Below are 15,311 nucleotides of genomic sequence, written 5' to 3' on the forward strand. Positions count from 1 at the left end.
ATGGTCTGGTACATACAGCTTTTGGTTTTGAAAGCCCTTTTCTGCAGAACTGTGAGGGTGAATACGTCAAACAGAAGAAAGGAGGAGATGGTTATTTGGCATGACATTCTATTTGACATAATTGCAAATAGCATTTCCATTGTGGATTTTTACATTGGTACACTATGAATTAATTTGCATAGCAAGATCAGGCCTGATAAGGCCTTCCGTACCCCTCTGAAATTTGCCCTTTGTATTCCATTTAACGCAATGCATCATTCTGCCATGTCGCCAGTTTTGAGGTATGAAATTATCTTGGCCCAGGCTAAAACCAGATTTGTCTTAGAGTACAGAATCTCTTCTCTTTGGCTAAGTTCTTATTTTTATGGCACAGTGCCATTAAAAGCCTAAAGCTATATTTGGAATTTTAGCTTCTTATTCATTTTGCCATTGCTAAATATACCATGTTGCCAGTTAGTTTTGTTGTATGAAAGCAGGCTTTACTTACAGTTTGAGACCTCTTCTGTGTGAGCAACTTTTTGTCAAACCCAACAAGAATAAGGCCTTGAGTATGGCTTTTCAGCTTAGTTTTGATCTCCCACAACAACAACAGCATTAATAATAATAATAATAATAATAATAGGTTAGATTTATATAGCACCTTTCACAAAGCCCAAAAATAAGAAAACTAAGCACAAAAACAAACAAACAAACAAAAAAAATACAAAATTGAAGTGATATGCGCAGATTTCCTAGTGAGGACTAAGACTCTAGCTGCAGCATTTTGTATATGCTGGAGGGGACAGGGAGATTTACAGGGAAAACTATAAAAAAGTGAATTATTATAATTTAACCTGGAGGTAATGAATGCATGAACCAGGATCTCAGAGTCTTTAAGAGACAGAACCAAGCAAAGGTGGGCTAAATTACGGAGATGGAAATATGCAGATGTAGTCAGCGATATAATTTGCTGTTCGAATGACAGACATATGTAGAAAAGAATGCCAAGTGTACGTGCAGTGGTGGAGGGACTAACATTAATGGTCCTGTTGAAGCTGCTGCTGCTGCAGCTGGTCTCTGCTGCGCTTCCTGTCCAGTTGTGGCTGGGGCTATCACTGGTAGCTGTGACTACTTCGCTTTTCCCCTTGCGTATTGAGACGTCCCTTGATAGTGGCTCCAACCCCCCCCCCCCCCCTCCCTTGTGTTGGGTGAGTGCCAGGCTCTGCCTTGTTGCTGTGTGTGTATAAGTATATGTATATGGAGATGGACGTGTTGGGAGCCATGCCCTTGGGCGGTAGGGGGGTGCTGTCACAGTATGCTCCCCTTCCCACTGATCATGTGGTACAACCAACAATGTGCAGTGGGAGTTCACTATTGACTCTTCATTGTCTTGCTTGTAACCACACCCCTTGTTAGCACACACCTTCACCCAGTTCATTATGTCATTTATTTATTTAAATACACATGGGTGTATTTAAACCCCCGTGTTATTCATTTTCAGTCATTATTCACATTAGATGTTCATATACATGTTTGTGTTGGTGCTAGTGGGCATTGTTCACTGGACCATTTTGAGTGCTGTTAACGTTTATTGTTTCTGTGTCTTGTGTTAAGAAATGTCTGTCAAGAAATCTGTGCATCCTGCTCCTTGCCCTACGGCACAGAACCTATAACCACAAATTCAATCTTATGGGAATTAAGCTCTAAAACATTTGCACATAGCCAGGAATTTAGTTCCTGTATGCAGGAGGTCTGAGTAAGAGGTGGGAATGCATCTGAAGGTTTAATATTCACATAAATTTGAGTTGTCAGCATAACAAAGAAATATGAGATTGTGACAATGAATTAAATCACCATGGGGCAGAATGTAAATGATAAAAAAGCAAAGGGGCAAGAACACATCCTTGGGGAATACCCTGAATAACAAGAGCAGTGTCCAGATTTATGCCTCCCTATACAAACAAATCGGTGCCTCAGTTAGTTATGATTTAAACTAAGACGGAACAGTACTTGTACTTGTAAAACTGTTATTTGAGAATTGTGTAATTGGAATATTATGGTTGAAGGCTGCAGTGAGGTCAAGTAATAGCAAAATGGTAGCAGAACTGGAATCACACTACAGAAGATCATTAAGGACATAGAAAATAGCCATTTCAGTGCTATGATTGGGCAGAAGCCTGATTTAAAGGTTTCTAAAAGTTAGTTGGAGTTTAGAAAGTCAAGCAACTGGGAAGCCATGACTTTCTCTAGGTTTTTGGAGATGAATGGCAAATTGTCTGACGTTATCTGTCAAGACATGATTTCTTAATAATGGGGTAACCACAGCTAATTTCAGAGCAGGTAGAACATAACTGGTTGTAAATAACACATTGATGATGTGACAGGAAGAGACAGCGCTTTAGAAGAGAGGTGGGAGGTGTGATCATGCTGTGATGTCATTTTGGAACTGGATATTATTTTGATGATAAAGTTAACATTGACAGAAGAGAAATCAGAAAAGGTATAAGCAAGATGGAGGGCAATCAGAAAAAAAGTGATTTTAGGAAGATCATGGTAAAAGGCTCTGAACTTAAAAAATTTGAGAAAGGCATTACATTTTTCTGAGGAGCCAGCCACAGCCTCAGACAGAGGTCGAACATGTTTATTAAGAGTAGAAAAAAGGTCCATGGAATTATGACCTGCACTAATTAATATATAAGAAAGTATGATGAATGGGCTACATTCAAAGCAACCTTGTATTTGGCTAAATTTTTGGAGTATGCAAGGGAATCCACATGCAATCCACTTTTCTTATATAAGCAAGTCTACCAGTTTTTTTGTTTTGTTTTGTTTTTTAAGGCACAGAGCTCAGTGATGAACCAAGGAGAAGATTAGGTGGCAGGGACAGATCTAGTTTTCATAGGCTCTGTTCTTGGGTGCCTGCTTTTTTCTTTATATATACTACCACTAGGTGGGTGTAAACACTGCGCAAGTTTCCACTGCTTTGCTGATGATACTCAGTTATATGTCTCAGCCAAATCAGAGGTTAATTATCAGTTTAATATTATTGAGGAATGTGTAAAGGACATCAGACATGTTGAGAAACTTTCTCTCGATTAATCCTGACAAAACAGAAGTGCTTCTATTAGGCCCACAATCAGCCAGGAGTATGCTCTCTCATTATCTAATAAACCTTGATGGTCTCCCAATCATACCTTTTTTAAAAGTTAAAGATCTTTTAAAGATCCAATAATGGATCCCAGTCTCTCGTTAGAAGCTCATTTAAAAGATATTTCTAGAACAGCCTTTCTCCACCTTAGGAACATTGCAAAGATTAGGAACATACTATCCTCACATAATGTAGAAAGGTTAGTCCATGCATTTATCACTTCCAGATTGGACTACTGTAATGCCTTAGTATCTGGCTGTATCACTAAGTGCCTAAACAAGCTCCAGCTAGTTCAAAATGCAACAGCCAGAATTCTTTCTAGAACAAGAAAATTTGATCACATTACTCCTATCTAAGATACATTACATTGACTGCCTGTAAAACATTGTATTGGTTATAAAATATTTATAATGACCTACAATGCACTGAACAGTCTTGCTCCACAGTACCTTAACAAATTCCTACTGCATTATGATCCACTCTGTCTGTTACATCATAAGGTGCAGCTCTTTATTAGTCCCTAGAATAAGGAAATCTAGTCCAGGAGGAAGAGCATATTCCTATAAAGCTCCCACACTATGGAAAAACATTTGTGTAAATGTTCGAGACTCAGACACAGTCTTAATATTTAAGGCTAGGCTGAAAACCTTTTTGTATAGGCAGGGATTTTATTAAATACTTCCCATCTTAGGCAAAGGTAAACTGAGATGTTATGATTAAGGTACTTGACTTGTAATTAGAAGGTTGCTGGTTCAAGCCACACCACTGTCAAGTTGCTGCTGTTGGGCCCCTGTGCAAGGCCCTTAATGCTCAACTGCTCAAGTGTCATAATTGTAAGTTGCTTTCAATAAAAAAGCATCAGCTAACTGCCAATAAATGTAAATGTAAATTGTTGCATTGGTGGTTTCTGTTGTCAGCCAGAGGAGGATGGGCCACTGTTGCCTTTGGCTCACATCACTGGGGGCTTAGACTCGGACATGTGTAATGATGCTTTGTGATGATGACTGTTGTAAAAAGTGCTATATATATAAATTTGGCTTTGACTTTGACCTTGGATTTTGGGCCAACAGTTCCTGTCCATAGTTCGAGATAATGACAGCAATCCACACCACACCAGTTCGTGTGCAGAAGAAATGGCATGCATGCACAAAGGTAGTTCTCAGACAGTAGATGGAGATATTCAGATTGGGGCTGTATAATGCTATTATACAGCCTTCCTTCACATAGAAATGGGAATCAAATCTGTGGCTTTTTTAACCAGTTTCTTTTGATGTAGGCAGCCCACAAAAAAGCAAAACAAAACAAAACAAAATACTGACTGAGTTAGTTGTCTTACTTCAGTTTGTGCGATGATAGACACTCAAGATACCCAAATTTATGTGCAAAAGCACTAAAAAGTGCATTTTTCATAATATGTCCCCTTTAAACCACTGATAAAACAACCCTGAAAAAATGTAATCAGCAATTAACCTTGCATCAAACATTTGGGCTATCATGGAAGGAAAAACATTTGGGGCTATGTCCAGTCCTTACATTGCATTTTCAGGCCAAATGGACTTTCATATCCTACAGTTTTTGAAGGTAGTATTGCAACCCCACCAAGTATGAAGTCCAAACTAAGGCTTTTGATTCTTCAAAAATCATGAATGCAAGGACTTACCAGATTGTGACTTGCCAAAAAAAGAAAATCCCTTAAACTTCTTAGAGCATATGCAGAAAAAGTCAATATGACAGAAAGCACAGAATTATGTTTTTGAGACAAAAGTATTACTATTAAGTTATTTCTAATAATAGACATGACTCCTGGTAAAATGTGTTTCATTTTCTTTTCACACCAGTTTATGTACTTGTAATGGAGTCAAATCATGGCATCTGCTAAACGAAGGGATATTTACTCTAGTGTTTGTGACAGGGACACTATGGGCTTTACAGAGACATTTCTGCCTGCAGTCTTCTAAACAGATGTTGCTAGAAGAAATCAATCAAGCTTAAATTTATTAGGAAATACTCAGTCCCTTCACTCCTTACAGTTAATAGACTCTCTTTTTTAACAGTATGACAATGCATTGTTTTGCTTTTGGAATTCACTGGGAGGCAACATTTCCTGTCCATGAGATATATTAGCAATTGATAGATATTTTGTGATATCCATGGCACGGCGGTGCTTATGACAGCTCCTCTAATGGGCTGGGTGGCACTGAGAAGTATGTACACTGGTGAAATGCTATTCCACTGGATTTTGGCTGTCAACAGTAATCTGACATGCTTTCATGCTCTCCAAAACATGTGTCATCATAACCGGCAGGAATGCAATCAGATCCTCACACCCATGCCACCCAAGTAACACATAGGTAAGAGAAAAACAAATCCCTTATCCTTGTTTCAGCACTTTATTTTAAATCTGTGTTCCAACCCAGTCTTCATGGTGCCCCAGTTCATCTATGTTTTGCTATAGTCCAGGACACAGTGTCCATGGAACAAGCAATCAAAAACACAAAACATCTAGACCAAGTAACTGCATCACTACTGTGTGTATGTTTTTGAGTCCCTGCTTAGTGTCAGAGAGACTTGGCCCAATAACTAAATGTCATTGCAGTACATAACACTTCCATTGTTACTCTGACCAAACAAGATTTTGTTGTATTGAAAATAAGCCATTCATTCTCCGAACTCTGTTCTGAATGCCTAAGATTGTTCAGAAACTGTTGAACTGCATCTAGGGCTGACAGCCTAATGAGGCAGTATTGCAGATTTGTGCACTTTTGTGCAATTATCATTGTTTCCTTTTGAAACAATATATAGCAGACAAACATTTAGCAGACATATAATGCAGTAGGATTTGAATATCTTAACATCATGAAATGTTGAAATGCAAGCAAATACAAGTGCCAGAAATAGCACAATTCATATTAATGAGACCTGCATATAAATGATTGTATGATTATATGATGATGCAACCCCAGTGGTCAGACTATCACCTGTGCAGAATTATACATTCACACAGTACATAGTAGTAATGCTCTTAAAGAATATTCTATAATTCAAGTGAAGAAGGAGGAAGAGGAGGAGGTCCAGATTATTAGTGTTCTAGATCAGCCCAAAAAAGATTGCCCTAGACCAATAGTACTGTAGATTAGTCAGGATTTATTTGGTGAACAATGTTGTCTTCTTTATCTTAGCCCTCGAGATATAAGATTTATATGGCTAAGAAGTAAGAAGTCTCCCTTGGAATTTTTGTCATAAATACATGCTCAAATATTCATATACTTGCCTCAAATGAAACTAATTCATCTTAATTTTAAATAAATAATCCTGTAAAATATCATGAATGTTTTATTTACAATTTTAAGTTCAAAGTGGGACTATAGTGTCAGCCACAAATTTCCTTCTTATACTATATAATTCCAATAATGGATCACCAAGGTCAGAAGGTGATAACATGCTCTGAGCAGAGGCCTCTGAGGCCTAATCCACTCCACTTCTAATCCCACCCCCCTTCTTCTCCTTCTGTCTCTCTCCCTATCTATTCCCCCTTATCTTCTCCTCCTGGCTCTCTCCCCATCCACCCCCTCTCTCCTCTCTCCTCCTCCTATCTCTCTTTCATTCTCTTTTTAAATCTGGCCTGATTCCTGGGTAGTTAGACTGACTGCCGGATGTTAGACTACCGCCCTCGTCCTCATGTCTTCACAACACAAACCCTAAACGTAAAGTTTTAACTGTATACCTAAACCCTAAACCCTAACTTTTGTTCAGAATCTGTAATTTTGTATCAAGTGTTTTATTAATCAGCATATCAGTTTCATTTTAAACTGTTCTTCAGTGAAGAAAAATATTTTTGCCAGTAGAAAAGTATAACCAGTAATAACCAGAAACTTTCAATAATACTATTTTAATGCTTATACAATTTGTTTGTAAATTAGACTGGGACATGAAGTGGTCCTTACATTTTATTTAAATGGTTAAAACTTTGTGCTAGCTGTGTAACTTCTCCTTCTCATCTCCTGAGGCCTCATCCCTTAAATCACACCAATCACCATGAGTGTATTTTTAACTCAGGATATAAAGGACGGCAAGAGGATTACTGGAGTCGGGTGAAATCCTCAGATCAAGCATTTGATCTTCCATCAAGCTCAGTGTAAAGCAGTCGCTTTTTTTATCTTCTAAAGGCTACAAGAGTATGGGCTACTGTGTTGGGTCCTTTAATTTAGGGTACACTTTAAAACCAGATTTCGATTGAACAAATACTGTATGTGGTATGCCATTTTCCTGTCTAATAAGTAACAATTTGTGCATGGACATTCACACTGTTTCCACTGTCTCATTGTAAAACTCCAATAATGGACCAACCAAGACAACACTTCAAAGAGCTGAAAAAGAGGCAATCAAGCCTTTTTGACAGCGTCAAACTCAACGACAGCTTCTCACGGACTGTAGATAAAGAAGAGAGTGCCTTTCCTTTTTCACAGGAAAGTTCTGTGAAACTTTGGACTTCAATGCATGATCTTCATGGTCCCACACCTAATGCAGAAGACTCAAAAGGTAACAGTAAGAAGAGAACCAACAGTAACAAAGAAACACCAACACTTCCACAGAGGCGTTCGAGCATGATAAATCTTAATGTAGGTGGTAAAGTCTTTAAACTTCCCAAGTACCTGGCTATCAGATATCCAAACTCCAGAATAGGCTCCTTAGCCTTGTCTATGGATCCTGTCAATCAGCTGACACTCTGTGACGACTACTGTGTTATCACTAATGAGTTCTTCTTTGATCGAGATCCTTCCTTCTTCCACTACATCTTCCAATTTTATTGCAGCAATGTGCTGTGGGTCATGGAGAGCCTGTGTCCTGTTGGTTTTGAGGAGGAGATAGAGTTTTGGGGCCTCCACTTGAAAGACACACTTTGCTGTTGTCGCATTCTCTATGAGGAAAAGCTAGACGAAATAAGAGACCAGCTGAAGGTAAGCAAAGAGCTGATGGAGCAAATTGAACCTATTCACAATGAGGAGGGCTTTAACAGCATGTTTATGGGGGGGTTTCGAAAGACTTTGTGGGACTTAATGGAAAACCCTTACTCATCAGTGGCCGCTAAGGTGTTCGCTGTGTTCTCCAGCCTATTTGTCCTTATCTCTATCGTGGCCATGACCCTCAACACCGTGAATGAACTGAAGAATTACCAAATCTGTGGAAGGACATACATGGAATGCATTGAGATCCTTTCAATTCTCTTCTTTACCTTTGAGTACTTCCTTCGTCTGCTGACAACTTGTGATGTGAAGCATTTCTTGAAGAGTGCCCTGAACTTTGTAGACTTAGTAGCTGTCATGCCTTATTTCATACAGCTGGTATTTGAGGCTTTTGCTGACCAGGAAGATCTCAGTGTTCAAGATGAATTGAAGACAATGGAAAGAGTAAGCAAGGTCAGTAAAGTGCTAAAAATAGTCAAACTGATGCGAATTTTTCGCATTCTCAAATTAGCAAGGCACTCAACAGGGATGCGTGCGTTTGGTTTTACCCTTCGCCAGTGCTTCGAGCAGGTCTGTTGTCTATTTCTGTTTATCATCATGGGTGTCTTCACATTTTCGGCTCTGATGTATTCTGTGGAGCAAGATGTTCCGGGGTCCCCGTTCAGCAGCATACCTGATACATGGTGGTGGGCTGCAGTAAGTATCTCTCGCCTACACACAAACCCACATATACCCACACATATCTACACACAGCCACACACTCATGTGAGTTACCATGTAAATTCCACACTGACTGACATACTGTACAATGGCAGGATGAACAGGATTCTATTGTCATGGCATAGCTGTGAGTGACATGACTCCAATCTGTAGGACACACCTCTGCACTGCTAAGCATTGCTTTTGTGAGATCCTCCACTGGAGTATTATTATTATTGCTAGCCACTATTTTTCACATATGTAGCGGGCTGGATAACAGTATCATCTTTGCTATAAAATCAATGTTACTTCAGTATGAAACTATAATCTCTGAGATGTATTTTCAACTGTTCTGGACTGGGTTTCCCAAAGGTACCATACACAAGGGTCATTGTTAAACAGTAGAGCAAGTATTACAACTTTGAGTTTACTGATAATATTGTGTGATATTATCCTCACCATTTAGCACATTAGGATTTATCCTTTAACAGCTGCCACTAATTACATAAAAAAAAACTTTTAATGCCTCAGGATAGAAGGCATCCATGCAGAATGCAAACCATTAGATTACTTTCTGAAAGTAATTAGTCTCTACAAAATTTGTAATAGCACCATAAAAACCTTTTAAAGAAAATATTAAATTCTTATTAAGTTGTCTGAAATTAGCTATTTGGAACACCTATTTTGGCTAATAGTAATTTAGGAGAAACTCGTCAAGTTGGCGTAAACAATAAAATTCTCTATTCTTTCCTCCAGGTAAGCATCTCCACAGTGGGCTATGGAGATGTGGTGCCTATGTCTTATTCAGGCCGAGTGGTGGCATTTGGCTGTATTTCATTTGGCATCATTCTAAATGGAATGCCAATCTCCATCCTCTTCAACAAGTTCTCTGACTACTATTCCAGGCTGAAAGCCCAAGAGTACACACAAACCAAAGTCCAGCACAGCCTGCAGCTCAAGAAACGTTTTAGAAGAAAGCTTGAAGCCTTTTTTAACTCCCCAGTGGAGGACACAACAGATGGCTTTAGTTACTGCCCTAACTAGAGTCAGCCCTGATTTGCTTGGCTGAGACGTTTATCAAAAGCAATTTGATTGGACCCAACTTGTGGATTGGCATAAATCCTTCAAATGTGTGTAATTAGAAAAGACAAAGTGACTCTGAAAAAGTGTTTCATCAGAAAAAAAAAAAAAGTGTTTTATCATAGATTCACTACTAAAAAATATTCTGAACTTATATCATTATAACTGAATATAGGGAACAGGCAACATATTTTGTATTTAAATATTAAATATGTATTTAAATATACAATGTTATATGCAGTGCATTTTAGTAATGTATTGCATTAACTACCCCATTTAATTTGTGGTTGTTCATGACGTTATAGACTGATTCAAACTTAGTTAACAACACAGGGAGAAATAAATGAAAAATCTACTGATAGCAATACATCTAAACAGTAGGTCCCTGGATTTCACTGATCCTGTACATGCCTTGAATTATACAAGGATCATTTTTAAGACACAAATAGCATGGCTTAAACACAGAAGTGGACTTACCTCATTTCCAACAGTAACTGCAATGGTAGAAGGAGATCAGATGTCGGGAGAGCATTCACTAAATGTTATTAAATGAAACAGCTAAATAATATCATGTTAAATGTTTAGTTTATTTAGTTTAGAAGACTTGTTTTAAATAAATCAACAATTGGATTTTGTTTTACAATATTGTAGACGCAATACTTAGACAAAGTATTTTTGATAATATAATGCAGACCATAAAACCAATATCTTAGGCCAGACTATGAGGCTTGGCTTCTTAGCAATGTATCTGATAGTGAACTGTTTTGTCTATATCTGTGAAGAATGGCATTGACACCTCTTTGGACCTCATGTCAAGAGTCAATAGCAATAGACTTCAAATGCAAATGCTACAACTAAAATTAATCTTAGACCTTTTTTTAGGCTCTTGCAATACTGCAGACAGCTTGCTAAGAAACAAATAAGCAAGGTTGTCAGAAAATTGTCCGTCAATTTTGGTGAAATAATTATTTAGTTTACTTAATATGGACATACATATGTAAATATGTAAGTACAGTGTGCTGAAGTACCGAAATCAGCAAAAATCTCAGTTGTTTCCAATTAGAGTTTTACCAAACTTTGATTTACAATGATCTCAACTGAACCAACCAAAAAATGTTTCCATGCCACAGACACATTGATACCTACTTAAGTAACAACAACATCATCAATAACAACTTCAAAAGGATCAAGTGATGGCCCAATCACTGAAGGCAAGGATGGACAAATTAGTACTTTATTTCAGTTTTACAATAATTCAGTAATATAAAATACATGTTTTACTGTTTAATTGTGCAAAAAAGACTTTGCATTCAAAGTAAAAATAATAGATGACATCACATAAACAGGAAATCCATGTTTGTACTTCCTTTTCCCATGGACATTTGACGCCAAGAAGTTCATGACCTGAGGGCTCCCAAAATTTACGAACTATTAAATATTGTGGCAACATTTCTTGAAGAATTTTTTACAATAATATCTGGGGTAAGTTTTAAGACTTTTAATTTTCATCATTAAAAGATGTTTAGATGTTATATGTAAAATGGCTAAATTAGTTGCCATATGTTCGCTAGTCTGTTGTACTGTCTCTGTGTTTTTGTCTCCGCTGCTTTCCCGGTTTGTAATCGCTTGTCTGAGTCCGCTCTCTTTCCTCGCCGGGTTTTCTCCCGTTGTTTCGCTTCTGTTTGTTTTCCCCTTTAATATGTATGCAAGTGTTATCTGGTTTGAGAGATGATGACTTGTGTTTTTGGTCTCAGTTGTTGTTGTTGTTGTTGTTGTTTGTCTATCGTACGTAGTCCGGTTCAGTGTTCTACCTACATGTCCTAGTTTTATACATCTTCATTATTCTGTGTGTGTGTTTTTCTTAAAGTTTAATTCCCTTGTTGCCTATTTCTCGCCCTCACACTGTTATCCTGTTATTCTTCTGTTAGCCTGTCTTGTTCTTCGTTCTATTCTGTATTGTTAGTCTGTGTCGGTTATTAAACTTTTTATTCTATTCGATCCGTTTGGTTCGTTATGGCTTCCCGAGTTAATGGCGTCGTCACTTCACACCTGTGTTCGCTCTTCACCTCCCACGCTTTACAGAACACAGTTATTCCTCAGTCGTAATCCAGAGAACATAAGCAAGGTTCAAATTCAAAAAGCAGTCAACAAAGATCCAACAAACCAAAGAAACAGACAATGATGACCAACAGCTCAGAAACGTATCAAACAATGACAAGATTTTCCAACGACTGAACCAACGTGGTGTTTAAATACAGAGAATAATGAGAACTAAAATGAACAGGTGATAGCAATAACTTAATATAGCCACAAGTGGCAATTCTGGTTCCAAGCACAGTCTTGCAAGTTTGACATGAAGCAACATGGACACAGAAACCACCCACTATGGACACATGACATTCTGACTTTGTTCACTATTCATGAAGATGCTGTGTAAAAGGTGGCTGAGGTTAGGTGACAATGAAATAAAGTTTTCTAATGAGCTGGAAATTTGACTGAGGTGTTTGCCAAGTTAAGAATGTATAGACATATAGATTGGGATATCCCCTGCCCCCACTCATTAAAAGTTTTAAAATGTATACAACAGTACGTTGCATATAATGTGAAAAGCTGGTCTCAGATTTTGATGATGGTCTAAAATGTAACTGTTCAGTACTGCTCTATTGTTTGTTGCAACACAATGCAAGTAATGAATGCATTAGAACTAGTGTTAATGTAAGGAATTAACTTCCAGTAACTGTTACAACTGGTTAGTTGTAACAAGACTGAGTGAACGGCTATGTGCATGTGTCTGATTTAGTTTGAACTGAGCTTTTTACATTTTTACATCACATTTGTGAATATTTTGTGAAAACACTGTCTTTTTGCAACATTTTAAAGACAAGTCAAGGTGTTTACAATGCAAAAACTGGTATGTTGGCTCTAATGAGAAATGGTAGTGAATTTCTGAGTTTAGTTTTTGGTGATGGGGGCGGGTACTTGACTTGTAATCAGATGGTTGCTGGTTCAAGTCCCACCACTGCCAAGTTGCCACTGTTGGGCCCCTGAGCAAGACCCTTAACCCTCAATTACTCAAGTTGTACTGTCATACTTGTAAGGGCTTTTTTTTTTTTTTTTTTTTTTGATAAAAGTGTCAGCTAAATGTCATAGATGTAAATGTGATGGTATAAAAACATAACTGTGCTGCTGTAATAGCCTGCAGTGATTATATGATAATATAACTGCAAGTACAAAGGTATAGCCGTTTAGTGTGCTGTTCTATATAGTATGGCATTAAACTCCATTAACTGTTACACTGTAACGTATATATTCATAAAAAGCTATCTTGCTGGAGGGCTTCAGGAGGTTTTTCTGAGCAAGTATTTGAAGTCTCTTGTAGGTTGAGCCATGCAGTTTAAATGTATACTCCTTTTGTCAAAAAATATCTAACTAGTACATAATTGAACTTATCATTGAGCAACACTCTGAAGAGTTCACAAGAGTGACATAAATGTGACAGCTATTGAGTGGTCACCTTGCATACAGTTGGCTAGATGTATGAATATCAACCAGCTTCTCAGTTTGCCACAAAACAGCTTTGTTCTTTTCTATTACTGTTAAGATATTGCATTCCAGTAACTGTTTTTGTATAATATTGACACTTATCAAGCACACTTCAAATTAAAGTTGTGAAGTATTGTTTGAAATTTAGTTGTACGTGAATTGAGTGAAAGTATGTGTATATGTAAAGACTGAATATAGTTATATTTGTTATAGACTCTGTGACCACACACATTGGCAATATGATAAATAAGTAAGAAGCCAAATGTCAGTTTGATTGTTTTTATATATATATATATATATATATATATATATATATATATATATATATACACATATATATATATACACATATACATATACATATATACATATACATATATATATATAATGTATATGTATGTATGTATGTATGTGAGGGAGAGAGCCACAGAGGTGTGTGTGTGTGGAGGGGGGCAGTGTTTAGGTGAAATCTAGAGGTAGGTGTGTGTGTGTATGAGATACAGAGTGAGAAAGAGACAAACAGACAGACAGGGTTTGCTCAAAATCTTGACTAAGAACACTGCCATGAATAAGGAATGGTATCAAAACATCCTCCAAGAGCAACTTTTCCCAACGATCCAGGAGCAATTTGGTGATGAACAATGCTTTTTTCAGCATGACAGAGCACCATGTCACAAGGCAAATTGATAACAAGTGGCTTAGTGAACAAAACATTTAAATTTTGGGTCCATGGCCAGAAAACTCCCCAGATCTCAATCCCATTGAGAACCTGTGATCAATCTTCCAAAAGACGATGGGCAAACAAAAACACAGAAACTGTGATCAACTCCAAGCACTAATTAGGCAAGAATGGGTTGTCATCAATCAAGATTTTGCCCAGAAGCTGATATCCGGCATGCCAAGGAGAATTGCAGAAGTTCAACACTGTAAATATTAAGTCTTTGTTTAAACTGGATGTATTTGTCAATAAAAAGTTAAAATAACTTATGAAATGCTTATAATTGTACTTATCATATAAACATCTGACAAAAGGATCTAAAAAAAAAAACCTGAGGCAGTAAACATTATGAAAAGCAACATTTGTGTCAGTCTCATATCCATGGCAACAAGCTTCATCATGATTGGTCAATGCTAAATTATTTCTGAATGCTGACTGGCCAATGACAATCACATTTTTTTGACATATCAGTTAATCCTTGGAATTGGAAATGTAGCATTCCTCAGTAAAACACCATAACTGTTTCTGTAAAAATGTGCCAATTTCTGCAAACACGCCCAACATTTAAACTCCAAATGGAAGAAAGAGCTTGGTATAATGTAATATAATATTCTGGATACAAATCAGTAAAAACATCATCATCATGAGTTAATATATACAGTTTATACAGTACAATGTCATACACTGAACATACGCACAACACCAAATTGGATTTAGTAATAAAGGTGTGCACACAACGTACTTGCGGAAAAACTTGCAAGAGCACAAGGACGGATGACGCCTAGTGAGGTGTGCTGTGTACTTGCTATTATGCAATACAATCAGCACGGCTGATTTCACCACATGGAAAAAGGAATATTAGAAATTATAGAAATGGAATCTAAAAATAAATTTTTACAATACAAATGATTAAATGGGCTCAGATAACTGCATATTTACAATTGTGGTTCTTTTTTAATAGCATAATAAAGTCAAATATCTTAAATATCTAAGCTCATTATTTCTCTGAAGTTGCTAAAAGTGTTAGCCTTGTAAGTGTAGTGTCAGGAATTTTAAAGGGTATTCTTATTTTGTGTCATAATTGTATTTTGTAATTTATTATACCCCATACTATTTGGGGTCTACTAGTGTAGGTTTCCATGTTTCAATGTTCCAGAAACACATGGAAACACTTTTTCAT

General features: G+C 37.3%; 1 protein-coding gene across 1 annotated transcript; it reads left to right on the top strand.

Annotated features, from left to right (window-relative positions):
- The first annotated feature begins 7,330 nt into the window (after positions 1-7,330).
- On the top strand, positions 7,331-13,679 carry si:rp71-39b20.4 (potassium voltage-gated channel subfamily V member 2). The gene is made up of 3 exons (XM_027030332.3): positions 7,331-8,787; positions 9,547-11,352; positions 11,953-13,679. The coding sequence occupies exons 1-2, from the start codon at positions 7,465-7,467 to the stop codon at positions 9,832-9,834; spliced, it is 1,611 nt and encodes a 536-aa protein (XP_026886133.2). The 5' UTR covers positions 7,331-7,464; the 3' UTR covers positions 9,835-11,352; positions 11,953-13,679.
- Positions 13,680-15,311: the final 1,632 nt, after the last annotated feature.

Source organism: Electrophorus electricus, chromosome 11 (genome assembly GCF_041902795.1).
Source record: "Electrophorus electricus isolate QZ-2024a chromosome 11, ASM4190279v1, whole genome shotgun sequence".
Taxonomy (NCBI): domain Eukaryota; kingdom Metazoa; phylum Chordata; class Actinopteri; order Gymnotiformes; family Gymnotidae; genus Electrophorus; species Electrophorus electricus.

Excerpts from the sequence above, each read along its gene's own strand:
- si:rp71-39b20.4 (XM_027030332.3), top strand. The coding sequence starts at position 7,465 with ATGGACCAACCAAGACAACACTTCAAAGAGCTGAAAAAGAGGCAATCA. Across the intron at positions 8,788-9,546 it reads ATACATGGTGGTGGGCTGCA|GTAAGCATCTCCACAGTGGG; the intron begins GTAAGTATCTCT and ends TCTTTCCTCCAG.